We start from the raw sequence: 21014 nt of genomic DNA on the forward strand, positions 1-21014 counted from the left end.
CTGAAAAGTCTACCCCTCGGCTTCTATGCGAGTCATCTGGCTGTGCCCCCGCTATGTCTGTCCTTCCCCTGACGCGTTAGAGCAGCTGTAAACAGACTGATGTTCCCCAGCGCTCCCAGAGCGTGCAGCATTACGGAGCAGGCATCCTTTTGATGTAACTTTCACTCCACTCCCTCCTCACATGCTGAAGCCGGGCAATGTACAGTTGCTTCTTGTATTCTCAATGCTGCATCCTCCGTGGCAAGGCTGTGCGCTGTTATGTGCCGATAGATGTGTTTATGTGACAGGCAGCCACACGCTGTTATATTATGCCCGGATCTGTATACTGCCATGGCTCCAGCTCACTATCAGAGCTTCATGATAGTGAGCTACAGCCACAGCAATATACAGATCCGGGCATAATATAACAGCGTGTGGCTGCCTGTCACATAAACATATCTATCGGCACATAACAGCGCACAGCCTTGCCACGGAAGATGCAGCATTGAGAATACAAGAAGCAACTGTACATTGCCCGGCTTCAGCGTGTGAGGAGGGAGCAGAGTAAAGTGAGTCAAAGTTACAAGTAAATTCCGGGCTTCAAGAAACTACATCTCCCTGCATGCTTTGCTATTTTCCGCACATGCCCAGTAGATGGCAGCAGTCAGGAAGACAGCTCGTGAGTGCACATGGAGATGAGACATGCAGAGGAGAATGGAATGAAGTTATTCATGGCAGATGTGGGCTGTGTGTCTCAAGGATCAGGTGCATTCTGTGCCTGCAGCTTTGCAGATCAGTGAAAAGCACTTAGTGCCCTGGTGAGTCCAGCTTCACCTCACTGATTTGTCCTGTGTTTGTCTGGTGATAGTTCTAATCTGCCATCATGGGGAAATACACTCCTATTAGCAGCATTTAAGAGTCCAGACTCCAGGGTGTAGAAGATTTGTCTTGGGCAATGTCCCTGGTTGTCAGCAGGATGTGTGTCTATAAGAGGCTGGGTGCTAAGCAGATGTGAGGGGTAATTAGCAGAGACATGGATGCACATCTGGCTATGGGGAGGTCGGCTGCTTCATACTGGGGGCCTGTTTGGCTTTGGAAAGAGGGGATGTCTCATAATGGGAGCACATTTGGTTATTTATCCCGAAGCTATAATGGGGTGGGGGCTTATATGCGAGTCAATCACTTTTTCCTGGTTTATGGGGGAAAAGTGGGTGCCTTGGCTTATATGCGAGTCGGCTTATATGCGAGTATATACGGTAGGTGCATTGAGTTTTTTGTTTTGTTTTGTTTATGAGTAAAGACTATCTGATGAATAAAGTGTGAAATAATGTTGATTTTTTTTCTTTGGAGATGCATGATGTTTTATGGACATATATAATTCAGATATTATTCTTTTGGAATAAAATAATCAAAATAAAAATAAAAACAGAACAAACTGAACAAAGTAAAAATAAAACATAAACATTGTGAGGTAGGGAGGATAAATTGACAAATTAGTAGCAAAAAAACCAAGTACAACAATATAATTCCCAACTGGGGCACTAAGCAGCAGACATTTGATAATAACGGTAAAATAATATAGCGGATGTCCATGATAATTGACATAGTGCACGTGATTAATACATTATACTAATAATATTATCCATAATGGTAATATAAGCCAGGATGTGGGATGTTGCAAATATGATAAAGTCCATCCTAATAAGAGAAATGATAATCATGATAAAAAACAGTATATAAAAATAACAAAAACTATATGGTGGGCTAAAAATATAATATATAAAAATTGGAAGAAGGAATGATAAAAGAGGCGACTGATTAAAAATTAGTACGGTAGATTTCTAATCAGTGTATTTTTTCAAGTTGTTCGTTGAGGCCCTCTGGTACGAGGGTCCTCAACATTTGAATCCAGAAAATGTCTCTCGTTAAGTTGTTCAAAAGCATCCGAATGGTGCTGATTAATACTTTCTATAAGGGTGATGTGGAATAAAGTGGGGTTGCTGTTGTGATGGGTACCAAAGTGTCTAGATACGCTGTGAAGAGGAAAATTCTTGTGCATATTTCTCCTGTGTTGTCTGATTCTACTCCGTGCTAGTTGGGTTGTGCGGCTCACGTACTGGAGGTGGCAAGGGCAGGAGATGACGTAAATAACATCTAAAACTGCAGGTTAAATGTTTTTTTATCTGATATTGTAATTTAGTAGTATTAGAAGAAAAGGAGGTAGTGGTGTGGATGAAGGGACAGGCCAGGCATCTGGTGTTATTGCAGAGGGAGCAACCTGGTATAGGATGACCCTGTTGATGTCCAAATCTCATAGGTGGCTTAACATGGCTGGGTGCTAGGAGATTATGTAGATTGGGTGCTCTCCTGAAGATAATTGCGGGTGCTATTGGTAATGATGGCCGGATGGCCGTGATCCAGCCATCATTACCAATAGCACCTGCAATTACCTTCAGGAGAGCACCCAATCTACGTAATATCCTAGCACCCAGCCATCTTAAGCCACCTACGAGATTGGGACATCAACAGGGTCATCCTATACCAGGTTGCTCCCCCTGCAATAACACCAGCAGCCTGGCCTGCCCCTTCATCCAAACCACTACCTCCTTTTTTTTCTAATACTACTAAATTACAATATCCGATAAAAAAAAAACATTTAACCTGCAGTTCTAGATGTGTTATTTATCTTTTATCATTCCTTCTTCCAGTTTTTATACATTATATTTTTAGCCCACCATATGGTTTTTATTTATTATTTTTATATCCTGTTTTTTATCATGATTATCATTTCTCTTATTAGGATGGACTTTATCATATTTGCAACTTCCCACATCCTGGCTTATATTACCATTATGGATAACATTATTAGTATAATGTATTAATCACGTGCACTATGTCAATTATCATGGACATCCGCTATATTATTTTACCGTTATTATCAAATGTCTGCTGCTTAGTGCCCTAGTTGGGCATTATATTGTTGTACTTGTTTTTTTGCTACTAATTTGTCAATTTATCCTCCCTACCTCACAATGTTTATGTTTTATTTTTTACTTTGTTCAGTTTATTCTGTTCCTTCTGTTTTATTTTGATTTTATTCCAAAAGAAAAATATCTGAATTATATTTGTCCATATAACATTATCATGCATCTCCAAAGAAAAAATCAACATTATTTCACACTTAATTCATCAGATAACCTTTACTCAAAAGAAAACATTACTTTATTATTTTTCATATGCTATCTCATCCAGGATTTGAACCCTGGTCAAAGTCGGTGCCCTTGACCAGTACACTATCCAGCCACCACCATAGGCACACTGCCCATAGGTTACTTCAGTAATGACACGTCTTATACACAACCGCCCATTACTCCTTACGTAACTCTAAACATCAGTCCCATTATGTAACGGTCACGCCCAGCACACCGCCCTCCACTCCTTACATAACAATTTCCCATATCCCCATTGGACAACTGACACGCCCCTTACATATACCCACCCCTCTACTTATATAGGTATTGCTTTAAAAGAAAGAACACAGAGACCGAGAGCCAAATATGGTGTAGTATGTCAACAATCAGATGGAGACAAAATGAAAATAAATGATGGATGTACTCACAAGTCTGGGTTACCTCAAAGGCAACCACTGTAACTGCAGGTGGGGACGATTAGAACCTGACCCCACTCAGGTGTTTAAAAATGTCGCTCTCTGTAGACGGAAAAATGGGGAAAACCCCCTCCACCTGGGGTGGACTGTTCAGTGATAAAGCAAGGGTGACAGAGGCGCCAACAAGTATAAAATGATTAAAACCCGCTTAAAAGGAGGGGTGCAGGTGGATACACCACTCAGGTAAAAATAGACCAGCCAATAAGCCGTTAATAAATAACAGTAAAATTTATTGGGGATTCTCCAAAAATGCAACGCGTTTCACGGGCAAAACTCCCGCTTCATCAGGCAATCAGATAGGAGAAACACTGAGGGAAAAAGAACACAAAGGAAAAGGTGTGCTAGAGGACGCTTAATATACAGAAATGACAATATATGCAAATATATGTAAAGCTAAAATTCCTTATTAGTGTTTGTTATATAATACAAATACTAGGGGTGCATAACATTTTTGTATATACCTAAAACAAAAACAAAAGAGAGAAAGAAACAGAAAAATCGGTACATATTGATAATTATACATCAATATAGGCCTCTGTCATCTAAGCAATATGTTGAATGGAATTGCACTTGCTGCTCTATAGGCCATAGTGATCTCCATGTGACATGTTATAAGAAAGTCTCCGTGCTAGCATACCACAAATTAAATATGCAATAGACCAGACAAATGCTGCGGACCCAGCTCTTGATGTATGGAACAGCATGCTATAATTCATATATGTGGGAGTATATAAAGGAAAATGGCTTACCAGTAGTGGATCTATTTCTGGATCAAGCGCCTCAATAGGAGTCCATGTCGATCTCTCCGTGGTATATAACCTATTCTATTGGCGCCAGACTGAATTCTAATTGTGGGCGGTGGTATCTGTCAGAAGCGTCGCAATGACGACTTCCGCTCTAGCAGTGGGGCGAGCAGCACAATAAGTTATTTGGTCGCATCCTCTGGCTGTTAGGGTAGGCGGATGCGGAAGTGAAGTCGCATCCGTTCTGACGGAGGCAGTGTGATTAGTGGGCAGGCGCATGCGTAGTAGATGTAGGAGGCAGCGAGCGCCATATTTACTGATGGCAATGGTCTGTGATGTAAAGAGGGGTAATACTGTTACCCCTAAGTGCGTATCCAGAAAGCCTACAGTATTCTATCAAATAAACTAACAAGACACACTGTGACTAATATGTCTAAATGTTATAACAGATTGAGAATATACGCTGGATGGTTAGCAGTGGTTTTTGCTGACCAATGCTGCCATCTACTGGCGTTTTCTAAAATGACATGACACTGCATAAAAAGAGATGTGAACAAATCATTCACAATCCAAGCATCTCTTTGTGAGTGCTATGATCCTCTCTGTAAATTCTTGCTTACACTTCTCTTAGAAAAATGTCCATGAGTATTGGAGGGTCATGAAAATAAAAATGGAAATGGAAAACATCATAATACACAGTAATAAATAAATCCAATATATACAATTTTGTTCCTATGGCGATACAGAATATAAAAGACCCCCTTTAAAAATTTCATCCATTATTTCAAAAAGATGCGGATGAAAAGACAGCTTGGCACCCAGAGAAATTTAAGCGTCCAACAGATTTTTTTACACAAATGGAGACAATGATGAATATGGTAATACAAATTTTTAAAAAGTATTTCAAGGGAAAAGGGGGAAGGATAAAAGAGAGCTGACAAAAAACGAAAGCTGTTTCGTTGTTCAAAATAATTTTTCCAATGTCTCATTGAGGCCCTCTGGAACAAGGGTCCTCAGAATCTGTATCCAGAACATTTCTTTGTGTCTTAACACCTCAACAATATTATTAGGTGCCTGTGAAGATTCAATAAGCGTAACAGTGAGGGATTGTGGATTCCCACTATGGTGTGTGCTGAAGTGTCTGGAGACACTGTGTAGAGGATATCGTTTCAATATGTTGCGTTTGTGCTGTCCCACTCTTTCGCGGACTAATTGGGTGGTCCGGCCTACATATTGCAGGTTACATGGGCAGGAAATAATGTATATAACGTTCCTTGATGTACATGTAATGTGCTGTTTGATGTTGAATTCACTTTTGGTGGTGACGGACTGAAATTTCTCAGTTGTGCTAATGAATTGGCAGGCTGTGCAACGTGCATGGTTGCAGGGGGCCGAGCCAGGGTTTTTAGAATAGGTAGGTGGATTCCTATGATGATTAGTAGGTCTAAATTTACTGGGTGCCAATAGACTACGTAAGTTGGGAGCTCTTTTAAAGGTGAGTAGAGGATGTTTGGGTATGGATGATTTGAGGAAAGGGTCCTGTGTCAGGATTCAATCTACAGTTCAATCTAGCACTACGGAATTAACATTACCTGTTAATTAACTGTCTTTGCTCTGTCAAGGCACTACCTGTCAGGAAACTGCTATAGATAGGGTTATGAGGCTGTCTGGTTAAGCTACATGCTCTTTATTTGATCCATAATGTCACCCTGAAAATTGTGGGTGATACAAAGGATCAACTCTGCCTCTCGAAAAGCCTGCCCAAAATATACCATGATCAGAAATGTTTCCCATATATTTCAGATTGTACCCATAGGACTGGCAACTTACTTATTAAGGTGTTTCCCTTAAAAGCATTAGTATGAATTTCCCTTTTTAGTGCTTCAACATTTTATTAATAAATTCACAGTATTTCCCTTCTGCCAAGTCTCTTTATCAAACATATAAATAGTTCTTATTCGTTAGACTAATTTCCACAAACACACTACACAGGAGTAGTAACAGTGTGCCTTCCAATATTAGGAAAAACACCCATCAGCACTTGGATTAAAGCAATTACTTGGTTAAATACAATACCCTAATTATTTTAATGGGAAGTGTCAGTTGAACTAAGGATTAAGTTCTCAGTCTCATAGCTCACTCAATCATTGCTATAAGCTTAACATTGAAAATATGTAGACCGATTTCTAATAATATATTTAGTAAAAACAGTTTTATCCTAACTTCCAGTCAATTGCACACACAGCTTACTTCACTCCAAAACAGCCAGATATGTATTATCACACAGTTCTCATTTAACACTTATATTCTCACAGACAAAATAACATTCCCTTGCATGGACTTATCTAGCATTGTAACATTATTCCTCTCATAGCACTGGCTTTATTAATCATACGATAAACGTACATGTTATATTAATTTGCCTGATTTTAAAATATCAACCTGTCAAACAGCTCTGAGACACAACACATCCTCACATAATGCTATATCTCATAGAGTAAATATTCTTCATGTATTTATATCATTTTATTGTATTCCATTTATTGTCTTAATGATCTGCCAATATATGTTTGTTTAACTAATCTACTCCCCCCTGTTTGTGCAGCGCACTAAAATATATTGAACATAATTTGCACTGTTAAATTTTCCATTGTCTTCTTAAAGTTGTAAAAATTCAGTCAGACACCCTAGTAAAGGTCTGCACTTCTAGCCATACAATCTTACAAGATCTAATATAAAATCCCCGCACACATCAAACTCATGCATAATAAAATTCATCAAACAAACATAACACCACCTGTCAGATACATACTGCAGATTATGATACCGTACAAGCTGGCCCCTTTTTGAATGCATGAAATGGTTAAATTTAGTGAGTAGGTCCCAGTACAAGAACTGATCGGGATATACAGAGTGAAAGAAACATTCCATAAGGACAATATTTCCTATTTTGATTAGAACTAGACAAGCAAAGGGCATAAATTAAAGTTCCCCAAAAGAAGGGTGGCATGCGCCCCGAATGCCCCATGCGGGTACACGTCCCTCCACTCCCAAAACACGCATAGTGGTGTCTGCAAATGGGTGGCTGCTGCTGTTGGCATAGTGGTGTCTGCAAATGAGTGGCTGCTACCACTGTTAGTGGCAGCTGCTGCTTATAGGTGACTGCTGCTGGCATAGTGACAGCTGCTAATCAGTGGCTGCTGGCTCAGTGGTGGCTTCTAATCGGTGGCATAGTGGTGATTACTGCTTGCACAGTAGTGGCACAGTGGTGGTTCTGGCTGGCACAGAGGGGGCTGCTGTTGCTTAAATGGGGGCACACTGGCTGCTGCTCCCTCCCTCACCCTTTGCTCACCATGTCACTGTCTGTGTTTTGCCTTCTTCTCCACTTTTCCTTCTCCTCGAATGGCACTCCTGTAGCTAAGTTCCAAAGTCCTATAGTATCAAAATTGCTATAGGATAGGACTACAAAAAATGGTCTCTGGGTTGCATGCAATTAATAACAAAAGAGAGATTTGGGGGCCGCATGAAAAGGCTTGACGGGCTGCATTTATCTTGCGGCCGGACTTTGGACATGCCTGGCTTAGAAAGACTTGGCATCTGAACAATATAGACTGGGCAGGGCTGCAGAATGTGTTAGTATGTGGATGGGGGCTATCAGTGTGGGGTGCAGTGTTGAATGTCGAGGGGCCTGGACATCATGAGTGCTCATTGGCTAGAAAGCATGGTGTCACGGACGGTTGCGGGGCCGCAGGCGCGTCCTGGAACCGCCCATGAAGAAAAAGCGATCGCACTCGATTCCCTGCATCGATTGCGCTTCAAATCGATACAATCTGGGTTGAGTGTGTAGGGGCAGCTGAAGTCCTTTTCTTAGCAGAGGGAGAGCACCATCCTAAAGGCTGGATGGCTCTTTTGATATGCTAATGAGCCTGGGCCCAGAGAGTCCCTGGCTTCAAGCTGTGCTGATGGCCCATCCATCAGGTATAAGGTGACACCTAGCTGATCTCACATTCAGATGTTAATTGAAGGAGCCAACAGGGCCTTTCAAAAAAAGGAGATCCCAAGAGCAGACACAGCTGGACTCCAGTCAGGCTGACTCCAGCCTTAGCAGGAAGAAATGAATGTACTATATAATCTTTTGCCCATTTACAGAATACAATAAATAGGGTGGTTATGAGAGCGGTATCATTGGATCCGTAGGGTCATGCTGGATCTCTTGATACCAGTCGAGAGGGGCCCGGGGCCCCTACAACCCAGGTATGAATCTACCCAGGACCCTGATCTGCTGCACTAGCCATGTCGGATATCATATTAATCTGTATTTTCCTCCCAAGTATGAAGCTGTTACCCCCCTAAATGTAACATGTATGGTTCAGGAGTTACAGCAATTCATAAGTTTAGCTCTAAAATCTCTCGGAGGGAATGAACTGTCATTTGCTGGTAGCTCAGAGGGGGCTGGCACTGCCACACCCCCAAACCAGCTTCATCAAAAGCACCTGGCCAGCAGGAGGGCATCAATTCCTCCCTTTACCATCTTCATGACACACGGCCACTATGAGGAACAAGTGGTGGCCATCTTGACAGAGCTGAAACAAAGGACATCCTCCATTTTGTTTGGATTTTAAATCTTGCTGAACTTTACTCTGAAACAAAGAACTCTAAGAACTTGAAACCGTTTTGCTTGAACTGATGATTTTCCCACAAAAAGGACATCTTTCCAGGAACTAAGTATTTTTCTCCCTTCTTTTATTTTTTATACTGGCTATTACCGTCTTAATAATTGTGATTTTAATTATTTATATTGTGTGAATAAAAGACTTCCTCCAAGTCATTCACTGTTCCGCTACCCTGCTTATCAGCACACACAGAACTGATCCCGGGTCTCTGAAGATACGCTACCGTTTGTTTGTTGTTGGCTAGACAGAATATCGTGTGTTTAACCGTTTTATTCGCAGGACTAGTCAGTTAGTGGGCTCCACGGTCCCATGATAACCGCGGTGGTGGCAGTTTACTCTGAACCAGTGGGTGAAGTTGTAATCACCCGTGTCTCACAGGCTCCCTTCTGAGTTGTCTGCGGCTAATTCTTAACGGTTCCTGCGCATTGACTGCGACCAGAGTTCGCACGATCTGTGCGCTGGCACCGTTTAGAAGGCTAAGTGCGGTCAGCCACTAGGGCTCCTGTGACACATGGGTAAAGTTAATCTTTAATATAATATGCAGGAGCATACTATTTTATTGTTTTCCCAAAAAAAAAAAAAAAGGAATATTTCAGTGAAATATTTTTTTATTTTTTATTTCAGGGGATCTTCTGTATAGATTACTCACTAAAATGCTCAACAAAAGTGAGTACTGAATTCCACATTGATTCCACATTGTACTGTCATTGAAATAAATTGAATTCTTTATGTAAAGATGGTGCAGATAGAAATTTACAATTTGGCCATTTATTGTGCTCCGTTTCTACGCTTTTCATTTTCTCTAAATCCCCCTACAGATTCTTATTGATTGTTGCCCTGAATGATGAGATGCTGTAGAATGTCTAAAAGCTCAAAATACCATGTTGAAGTCCAGTAATCATTAAAGTCTTTGTATTGAACAAAAAAATGGTTTTCTGGCCAGTGTCCTACTGGCCTGTTGATTGATGTAATTCAACAACAGTTGATAGACAAAGTATACTAGAAAAAAAGGAAGAACCAAACCAGTATAGCTGCATTCGAAGAAAAAAAAATCTTTATTGCAAAGTTATGCATTATCACTAGTCAAATAAACAGCAAATCCCGTACAATATGGTAGATTCCTGCATAAATCTGAAACAGTGAAGAGACCCTGTCAGGCTTGTCTGGTCAATGGCTCATAAATGAGGCGCAGGCAGGAGGTTAAGGCAGGTGGCAATGGTTCATAAACGAGGTACAGGCAGGAGGTCGAGGCAGACGGCAATGGTTCATTATCGAGGTACAGGCAGGAGGTCGAGGCAGACGGCAATGGTTCATAAACGAGGTACGGGCAGGAGGTCGAGGCAGGCGGCAATGGTTCATAAACTAGGTACAGGCAGGAGACCGAGGCAGGTAGCAATCAAGAGTAGTCAGGAGGAAGCCAAGGCAAGATACCAGGAATTCAGGATCCGATTAGTTGAGAACAGGCCAGGTTAGTAACAGGAAGACAAACAATGGCTGGAAGTGAACCAGGAACAGTCTAGTGCAACCACAAACTGACAGAGGAATCAGCCCTGTTCTCTGGTCTGAACTCTCCTTTGCGCACGAACGTCTGCGTGCAATGCACACACGTGTATGCTTGTGCATCCATGCGTTCCAATGGTCGCAACTTCCGGTTCTGACGGCATGGCATGCGCGTGTACAACATTACATGGAACGCTGTGTGCGGCCAAACCACAACAATAGGAATTCCCGGCCTGGATCGTGGACAGGTTAGTGTAACATTTGCCCCCCCTTAAGGGCAGAAAGACCCTGGCAGTAACAGCAGCAGAAGGATTTTTCTTGAGAGGAATAAAACGTGCCATCTTTGACAATCAGTCTACCACCACAAGAATTGCTGTAAATCCCTGTGACGGCGGCAAATCTACAACGGGAGGGAACAGGTAATGGAGTTAACAAGCCCCAAGGTTGGGCCAAGGTATCTGCTGCTGATAATGCAGGAATCAGCAAGGTTCTTACAATCTTTCACCATCCCATGCCACCAAAATTGTCTCTAAAGGCGTTCAAGAGTCTTATGGCCCATACTCACGGGCTACTTTTGTTGCCAGTCGCTCGCACACGGGAGCGTGTGAGCAACAGTTCGGTGACAGCTCGTTGCCAGGTCCCTCCGCATATACACACGGAAGAGGGACTATGGATGTGACGGAAGCTGTCGCCGACGTTCCTCCCCCCTGCCGGAAACTCAATGCACCGGCTATTAGGTTGCTGTCGCTAGTCCGCATACACACGCGGACTAGCGACAGTTGTGGCGCCAACTGTCACCGGGCGGTTGACTGTGTCAATCGCCTGGCGACAGCAGCAGAGAGCGACGGTTCGGGGCGCGCGTGCCATACTCATGGGCGACCTGTCGGCGCAACACGCGCGTGCCACGTGGTTGCGGTGACAATTGTAGCCTGTGAGTATGGGCCATTAAAAGCCCCAAAGTGTACGGCCAACTTATTGTCATGGTTTAGCTGTAAGACCTTGACCCGCAGATTATCTGGAATTTGATACAAAACTCCATCTTTGTCTGAAAGTCCAGGATCCAGACAGGCGGAGGAGGAGGACACTTGCTTGATTTGAGTCATGAGTTCTGGCATAATTAGCAGAAAATAAAGGGCTGAGAGAATTGTATCCATTTATTCAGGAACTACACTCTGAGAAGAATCGAAAAACATCTGAGACAAGGCATCAGGCTTTGAGTTCTTTGATCCAGGATGATGGGTAACATGAAAGTTGAAGCGGGAAAAGAACAGAGCCCACCTTGCTTGTCTTGGTCTTAATCACTTAGTTGTTCAAAGATGCTCGAGATTCTTGTGATCAGTGAATATTAACACTAAAAGTTGTGCCCCTTCCAGCAGATATCTCCATTCTTCCAGGGCTGCTTTAATGGCTAGTAGTCCGCAATCACCAACATCGTAATTCCTTTCAGCACTGTTCAATCTTGCAAAAAAAAGGCAACTGGATATAATAAAGCTTTCATGCCAAAGTGTTGAGATGAGGTGGCTCCAACTGCATTCTCTGAGGCGTCAACTTCTACAATCTAAGGAAGGGTCAGATCTGCATGTCTGAGAATCGGGGCTGAGGTTAACCGATTCTTAAGGGTTTGAAAGGCTTCTCGGGCCTCAGGAGTTCAGTGAAAGGGTTGATCCTGTTTGGTGAGCCGAGTGATGGGAGCTACCACAGAAGAAACGTTTTTAATAATCTTCCTGTAAAAATTGGCAAAGCCGATAAATCTCTGCACCCCTTTCTTGTCTACGGGTTCTGGCCAATCAAGAATTGTTAAAACTTTTTGAGAATCCATAGAGATTTCAGCAGCCAAGACTTTGTCGTAGAAACTGAATTTCTTCCTTTTCGAATTCACATTTTTCTGGCTTGCTATAGAGACCATGAACTCGAAGACGTTCCAGGATCTCTCTGACGTGGTTTCTGTGTGACTCCAAAGATGAAAAAACTTCTTGCTAACATCTTAACAAAATTTAATGCTGAAAAATGAATAAAGTAAATCACCAGAATATTAAGTATATTACCCCTTCTCTGTCATCTCTTCAGCATCTAGAACTACTTGTGGGAAGGTAGCTTCTGCCTCATGTGTCTTCTCAGGAGATTGTTGGACTTCTGCAAAACATGAGCTTACAGCTCCTACCTTTATAGGGGCAGGATGCAATATGGCTGCCTAATCTGGAATTTCCCTGGATCCCAGGTTCTGATTGGCTAATGCTTCCGTGCGTCAAACGCTATCTATGTTTTGAATACCTAAAACACAATATTATTGTTTATAAATTCTTAATTACCTTATCTTGTGGGGATTAATGTCATCTGACATTTTGTTTAGGTCATTTCTGACGCACTTAATTAAAAATGGACATCACCAGCCATCTTGTCTGCTGTCTGACTTTTTTGACCCAGACATGGACTTCCAAAAACATTAAAGGGAACCAGAGAGGAAGCACCCTTGTGTATTTTACCATGTATATCAGTAAGAACATTAGAGAAAACACTTACCATGCTCTCTGTTTCACCCTCACTGCTAAAAGTGTCTGTTTTTAGCAGTCACAAGAATCCCAGACTGAGCAATTAAATCTGGCTTTGCTGGGAATGATTATTGCTGAGTCATTATAGCAAAGCCACAAGGGGGCAGGCTTGGGCTTGAAATAACACCACAGAAGACAGACTCAGCTATAATCTTGCTGTAGCAAAGCTAGACGGAGCAGCCTGACTTCTCAGTCGGGGATTCTTATCAGAGGTGATAACGGTCAGATTACACAGAGAACAATGAAACAAAGGGCAGATTAGGTGTTTACTGTCATGTTCCCACTGATTTATAAGGTAAAATACAAGAGGGTGCTTCATCTCTGGTTCTCTTTAAACAATGTCATTCATGACGCATTACTGATAAAATGTTCTCTGCTAATTAGTTTTTGGAATGTGTCTGTACTTTCCCAGGTCAGGTTGACACTAACACTGTACACGGACCTGTAAGAGCCTTCAGTAATTTAAAGCTTATTGAAGCATATAGGGCTTCTAATATACTTATTTAAATATAAAGCTTATTATATAATTCTTCTTAAAACAATTGATCATATAAGATATAATTGCATATTAAATCTTAATAATATAAAATCATGTTGTATATATTTGTCTTTCTTATAAAATAAATATTATATGTCTAACCGGCAGATGTCGCTATCTCATCATAAATAACAATCTATTAATAATAATTTTAAAACTATGAAACCACCAGGTGGCATCATTGAATCATCTTTAATTAGGAAAACACCTTGTTTTTGTTTTATATCTTTCATATTTTGACTTCTCTAGCTGGGAAATTTTTCTTTTCTTGCTGGCCTTGGCCTTCAAGCAAAGGAACATGTAAACAATTGTCTAGCTTACAAGTTAAAATAACCTTATAAAAGTTTCACTGTCTATAACTGTCACTGACAATATCTATTACTTTGAATTGCATTTAATGCTGGATTCTATCATATAGGGTTTAACAATAATTATTTCTTTCTTTAGAAGGACTGTATTGATTATTAATATTTAGATTAATAATATCTATGTGTAAGAATTAAGAAAATGTGCATATATAATTACTGCAGTAATGTGAGTTTAACTTGCTTCCAGTCCTTACACAGAAGCCTCTTTCAAATGTCAAGGCCACGCACTAACATAAACAATGTTCTGGCTTCTTGTAATCAGTACATCTATTATCTGCCAGCTTGCAAGTTAAAATAATCTCATAAGCTTTACAGCCTGGAATATGCTTAGATGTGATAGAGCAATATATTAAAGAAGTAACCCAACTTTACAGTTTACAATAAAATTTTGCATAGAACATTAAAATTTAAAACCTATACATATGACAGTTTTTCCTGCATAAATAAAACCGCTAAAATTCTGACAGTGTCCTACTGACCTGTTGATTGATGTAATTCAACAACAGTTGATAGACAAAGTATACTAGAAAAAAAGGAAGAACCAAACCAGTATAGCTGCATTCGAAGAAAAAAAAATCTTTATTGCAAAGCTATGCATTATCACTAGTCAAATAAACAGCAAATCCCATACAATATGGTAGATTCCTGCATAGATCTGAAACAGTGAAGAGACCCTGTCAGGCTTGTCTGGTCAATGGCTCATAAATGAGGCACAGGCAGGAGGTTAAGGCAGGTGGCAATGGTTCATAAACGAGGTACAGGCAGGAGGTCGAGGCAGACGGCAATGGTTCATTATCGAGGTACAGGCAGGAGGTCGAGGCAGACGGCAATGGTTCATAAACGAGGTACGGGCAGGAGGTCGAGGCAGGCGGCAATGGTTCATAAACTAGGTACAGGCAGGAGGGCGAGGCAGGCAGCAATCAAGAGTAGTCAGGAGGAAGCCAAGGTCCGGATACCAGGAATTCAGGATCAGATTAGTTGAGAACAGGCCAGGTTAGTAACAGGAAGACAAACAATGGCTGGAAGTGAACCAGGAACAGTCTAGTGCAACCACAAGCTGACAGAGGAATCAGCCCTGTTCTCTGGTCTGAACTCTCCTTTGCGCACGAACGTCTGCGTGCAATGCACACACGTGTATGCTTGCGCATCCATGCGTTCAAATGGTCGCAACCTCCGGTTCTGACGGCATGGCATGCGCGTGTACAACATTACATGGAACGCTGTGTGCGGCCAAACCACAACAATAGGAATTCCCGGCCTGGATCGTGGACAGGTTAGTGTAACATTTGCCCCCCCCCCCCTTAAGGGCAGAAAGACCCTGGCAGTAACAGCAGCAGAAGGATTTTTCTTGAGAGGAATAAAATGTGCCATTTTTGACAATCAGTCTACCACCACAAGAATTGCTGTAAATCCCTGTGACGGCGGCAAATCTACAACGGGAGGGAACAGGTAATGGAGTTAACAAGCCCCAAGGTTGGGCCAAGGTATCTGCTGCTGATAATGCAGGAATCAGCAAGGTTCTTACAATCTTTCACCATCCCATGCCACCAAAATTGTCTCTAAAGGCGTTCAAGAGTCTTATGGCCCATACTCACGGGCTACTTTTGTTGCCAGTCACTCGCACACGGGAGCGTGTGAGCAACAGTTCGGTGACAGCTCGTCGCCAGGTCCCTCCGCATACACACGTGGAAGAGGGACTATGGATGCGACGGAAGCTGTCGCCAACGTTCCTCCCCCCTGCCAGAAACTCAATGCACCGGCTATTAGGTTACTGTCACTAGTCCGCATACACACGCGGACTAGCGACAGTTGCGGCGCCAACTGTCACCGGGCGATTGACCGTGTCAATCGCCTGGCGACAGCAGCGGCGAGCGACGGTTCGGGGCGCGCGTGCCATACTCATGGGCTACCTGTCGCTGCAACACGCGCGTGCCACGTGGTTGCGGTGACAATTGTAGCCTGTGAGTATGGGCCATTAAAAGCCCCAAAGTGTACGGCCAACTTATTGTCATGGTTTAGCTGTAAGACCTTGACCCGCAGATTATCTGGAATTTGATACAAAACTCCATCTTTGTCTGAAAGTCCAGGATCCAGACAGGCGGAGGAGGAGGACGCTTGCTTGATTTGAGTCAGGAGTTCTGGCATAATTAGCAGAAAATAATGGGCTGAGAGAATTGTATCGATTTTTTCACGAACTACACTCTGAGATGAATCGAAAAACATCTGAGACAAGGCATCAGGCTTTGAGCTCTTTGATCCAGGATGATAGGTAACATGAAAGTTGAAGCGGGAAAAGAACAGAGCCCACCTTGCTTGTCTTGGTCCTTATCACTTAGTTGTTCAAAGATGCTCGAGATTCTTGTGATCAGTAAATATTAACACTAAAAGTTGTGCCCCTTCCAGCAGATATCTCCATTCTTCCAGGGCTGCTTTGATGGCTAGTTGTGAGGAAACGCGGAAAGACAGCCGCCTCTGTACAGCGTGAGGCGGCTGTTTCCGGGAAGGGCATGGCGGAACACGGAGAAACCGCCGCGTCCGACGCGGCGGTTAGCGGGCATGACCCTGCTACCGATACTTTGTCCCAGCGCGGGGAGGCCGTCGCCAGTGCTGCCAGCGGTGCGACCAACCCCGCGCATGGGGCAGCAGGAACATTGCAAGACGGTGTTGGTGTGGCTGGGACTCATAGTCCCTCTAGGTTTAGAATGACGCGCGTGCGCGCGGAGAGGCAGAGCTTATATGGCAGCCAGAAAAAGGTCAGCTGACCTGGTCGGTCAGCTGACAACTCCGCTCTTTCTCATTGGTCCAGCACTTAGGGAGGTGCTGGAGAGTATCTGTGTATATATACTGCTGGCTGTTCAGTTGCTGGTTGTCTGGCGTTGCGAACACAACGTGGTAGCACTCAGACCTGTCTGTATCTGTGTTCTAGCATAGTTTCCAAAGGTGTTGACGGCCACGGATCTCACACCTTAGCGTTAGGAAATTTTACTGTATTATTTGTTATGACCTTCTGCTTGCCTGACTATTCTTCTGAACTCTGATCCTGTACCTTGCTATTCTGATACTTTGTTGCCGAACCCCAGCTCGCCCTAAGACTCTGCATCTGCCTCCTGATTCTGTACCTCGATATTTCTAATACCCTGTTGCCGAACCCTGCTTGTTTATTACAGTAGTCATGAAGGAGTCCGCACACAGACTTCACGGAGCAATTTACATCAATTTATTGTCCCATCACATGTGTGTAGATACATAGTAGATACATAGTCTGACCTGCATAGGCCGACGATCGTTTCGGGGCCACTCAGGGTCCCCTTTATCAAGGCAGATAGCAGCAAAGACAAATACATTGTGTCCATACAAAAACCACAATAAATACCCCCCAAACAGAGATTACTGATCCCACCCATAGGCGTTCCCATCAATCAATAAAACGTTACATTTTCAAAATACAACACTGTGCAATGCTATTTGGCTCACCCCGTTGTCAATCAGTCTGCCCCTCTCCAGGATTCCATCAGCCGCGCTGTAAATTCCCACACGCCGCTCATCTTCCGTGAACATAATAGGCGTCCTGCTCGGCATGATGCCCAGCCAATCAGCCACTCCAAGAATACACCAATCCAAACGCAACAGCGTCATGCGTCACACGTACGCACCTCCGCATCGTCATATGACATACCAATGTACGCCATGACGTGTGCATGGCCCAGCCGCTCAATGCAGTCTCCAAGGGGCGTGTAATCGTAACGTCGCATACTGCCCTGCGCCATAGTAACAGAAGTTCACGCGGCCACATCACATTGAATCCTACGCGCATGCGTGCGCTTCGTATCGCGTTGCCATAGCAACAGGTCACAACCCACCGGGTATTGACCCGTTTGCAATGCCAAAATAGGACCTCACAAGCGCAAAGTCCTCCAAATGGATACCTGGACTATAGAGCCTAGCAGACTGAAGGACTAAACTGTTATAAAGAAAAAGGACTAAACTGTTATGTAGAAAACTTCCACCATAACCCGTCCAGTCACCTGCTGCCAAATTACATGCAAATATTCATATTGATGGAGAAAGAAAGGATATACTGCAGGAGATATCAAGACAACCATCAAAGTGCACGTGACCACCCTAAAAAATATCACACATATATAAACATTCATAAAAATAACTTGTTGCAACAAAACATAATAAAAACACATCATCGCTCACCCAAGAAGCAAGAGAGCCCATTATTGCTGTTGAGGCCATTAGGCTTGACAGTATTTAATGTAAAGATCCAAAACGCCTCCCTTTGCAGTAGACGCTTTTTACGATCCCCACCCCGTCTAGGGGCCGTTACCTGTTCAATGGCCATCCCCCTTAAACTGTGCATGCTGTGCCCAGCCGCCAAAAAATGCAATGCGACCGGTTTGGTGGCATCGGGTTTCCTACCCTTCCCCTCTGCCTCAAGTGCCATTTTAATGTCACTGCGGTGCCTCTGAAATCGTTTCTTGTATGGCCCCGTGGTCTTCCCAACATAGGCAAGGCCTTTGCTGCTATCTGCCTTGATAAAGGGGACCCTGAGTGGCCCCGAAACGATCGTCGGCCTATGCAGGTCAGACTATGTATCTACTATGTATCTACACACATGTGATGGGACAATAAATTGATGTAAATTGCTCCGTGAAGTCTGTGTGCGGACTTCTTCATGACTACTGTGACTTATGGCCTTGGGGCCCGGCACCAGCATACCCTCTGACGTGAGTGCGGTCCTTGGATTAAACTGCTTGTTTATTAGACCCCGCATCTGCCTTCTGAATCTGTACTGTATCTGTCTGTGTGGTTATGACCTGGTTTGTCCGACCTCGAGAACCGACCTTACTGTCAGAGGCGGTTCCCAGTCCTGGTAGTGACACTCCCTCCTGAGTGTCACTCAAGGTTGTCTTTCCTACTCTCAGCCTGACTCCTTCCTCCGGGAGAGTTCAAGTCTCCGGAAGGAATTTGTGCAGTACTCCTTACTGCCATGAGGCCTAGTCCTCTAAATATTACTGTTGCACCAAACACTACTACTCTACTCAGGTGTCCAGAGGTTAGCATATATATCTGATTATCGGTGATACTGCAGATCATCAATAATCTGGTATATATCTGTATTCCCAGTGATACTGCAGATCACCGGCAATTAGATCCTCTCTGTGTTACACAGATCGTTACACTAGTAGTTCGCAATTACCAACATCGTAATTCCTTTCAGCACTGTTCAATCTTGCAAAAAAAAAAAGGCAACTGGATATAATAAAGCTTTCGTGCCAAAGTGTTGAGATGAGGTGGCTCCAACTGCATTCTCTGAGTCGTCAACTTCTACAATTTAAGGAAGGGTCAGATCTGCATGTCTGAGAATCGGGGCTGAGGTTAACCGATTCTTAAGGGTTTGAAAGGCTTCTCGGGCCTCAGGAGTCCAGTGAAAGGGTTGATCCTGTTTGGTGAGCCGAGTGATGGGAGCTACCACAGAAGAAAAGTTTTTAATAAACTTCCTATAAAAATTGGCAAAGCCGATGAATCTCTGCACCCCTTTCTTGTGTACGGGTTCTGGCCAATCAAGAGTTGTTGAAACTTTTTGAGAATCCATAGAGATTTCAGCAGCCGAGACTTTGTCGTAGAAACTGAATTTCTTCCTTTTCGAATTCACATTTTTCTGGCTTGCTATAGAGACCATGAACTTGAAGACGTCCCAGGATCTCTCTGACATGGTTTCTGTGTGACTCCAAAGATGAAGAGAAAACCAGGATATCCTCTAAATATACTACCATGAAGATGTCCAGGAAGTCAAGGAATAGGTAATTGACAAAATGCTGGAAGGTGGCTGGAGCGTTGCACAGACCGAAGGGCATGACTGTATACTCAAAGTGTCTGAAGCGAGAATGGAAGGCTGTCAACCATTCATCTCCTTCACAAATTCTGACTAAGTTATAGGCTCCATGGAAATCTAGTTTGGGGAACACTTTAGCAGATCTGACTCTCTGAAACAAGTTGGTACTAAGTGACAAGGGGTATCGATTCTTGACCGTGACCTTATTGAGTTATCGGTAGTCGATACAGGGTCTAAGAGTTCCATCCTTCTGTTTTATGAAGAAGATACCGGCACCGGCCAGTAAAGTAGAGTGCCGGATAAACCCTTTTTTTTTTTTGTTTTTGTTTTTTTTAGATTTTCATCAATGTAATCTTTGAGGACTGCCATTTCAGGACTGGAAAGTGAGTAGAGTCTGCTAAAAGGAATCCATGCTCCTTGTAACAATTCAATTGGACAATCGTAAATCCGATGGGGTGGTAATTGATCTGCTCTTTTCTTATCGAAAGCGGCCAGGAAATCATGGTATGCATTTAGAACCAAATCTTTCTTGTCAACATTGACACAAAAAGTAGTTTGACCTAACACTCTAATTGGAGACCAGCGTGCTATAGCTGATTAGAAGTCATTGCTCATCAAGTTAAAAAATAGCAGAAAAAAAGGTATCAGCAGCACCGCTAAAGCGAAAAAGGTAGCTTATTTGTGTAATAAAATCACATAACAAAACTGAGCTGAAGGCAACAGCTCAATTTTGTTATGTGATTTTATTGCACAAATAAGAGCTATCTTTTTCAGTTTAGCGGTGCTGCAGATACCTTTTTTTCTGTTGTTTTTGTCAACATTGACAGTAAGGATAGAACCGACTTTTGGAAGACCGTGACTAGAGCAGTAACTGGAGTTGAAAGAGATTGTGCAAAAAGACCAGTCCACGTGGAGGTTGTGTGCTTGTAACCAGGGCATCCCCAAGATGACAGGAAAAGGGAGATTTAATCAGATTAAAGCGGAGAAATTCTTGCTATTCTTGTTTAATAGTGACCAATATTGGCAGAGATTCTTGTGTGATAGGCCCGGAGTGGATGTTAAAACCATCTGCTAGCTGAATGGTCAAGAGTTGTTCCTTGAAACTAGGAGGTAGATTAAGTTGCTGGGCCACATTGGAATCAAGAAAACAGGAAC

At 43.0% G+C, this 21014-nt stretch overlaps 1 protein-coding gene across 2 annotated transcripts in view; it reads left to right on the forward strand.

Annotated features, from left to right (window-relative positions):
- LOC137538938 (uncharacterized) overlaps nt 1-21014 on the forward strand; it is a 194529-nt gene that overhangs the window by 88115 nt on the left and 85400 nt on the right. Inside the window, exon 5 of one of the 2 annotated variants that reach the window (XM_068261377.1) lies at nt 9687-9728. The exons of the other annotated variant lie outside the window; for it this stretch is intronic. Coding sequence (XP_068117478.1) covers nt 9687-9728 — 42 coding nt within the window. The remainder of the gene's footprint in view (nt 1-9686; nt 9729-21014) is intronic. 2 annotated transcript variants of the gene reach the window in all.

The sequence above is a fragment of the Hyperolius riggenbachi genome, chromosome 11 (assembly GCF_040937935.1).
Source record: "Hyperolius riggenbachi isolate aHypRig1 chromosome 11, aHypRig1.pri, whole genome shotgun sequence".
NCBI classification, from domain to species: domain Eukaryota; kingdom Metazoa; phylum Chordata; class Amphibia; order Anura; family Hyperoliidae; genus Hyperolius; species Hyperolius riggenbachi.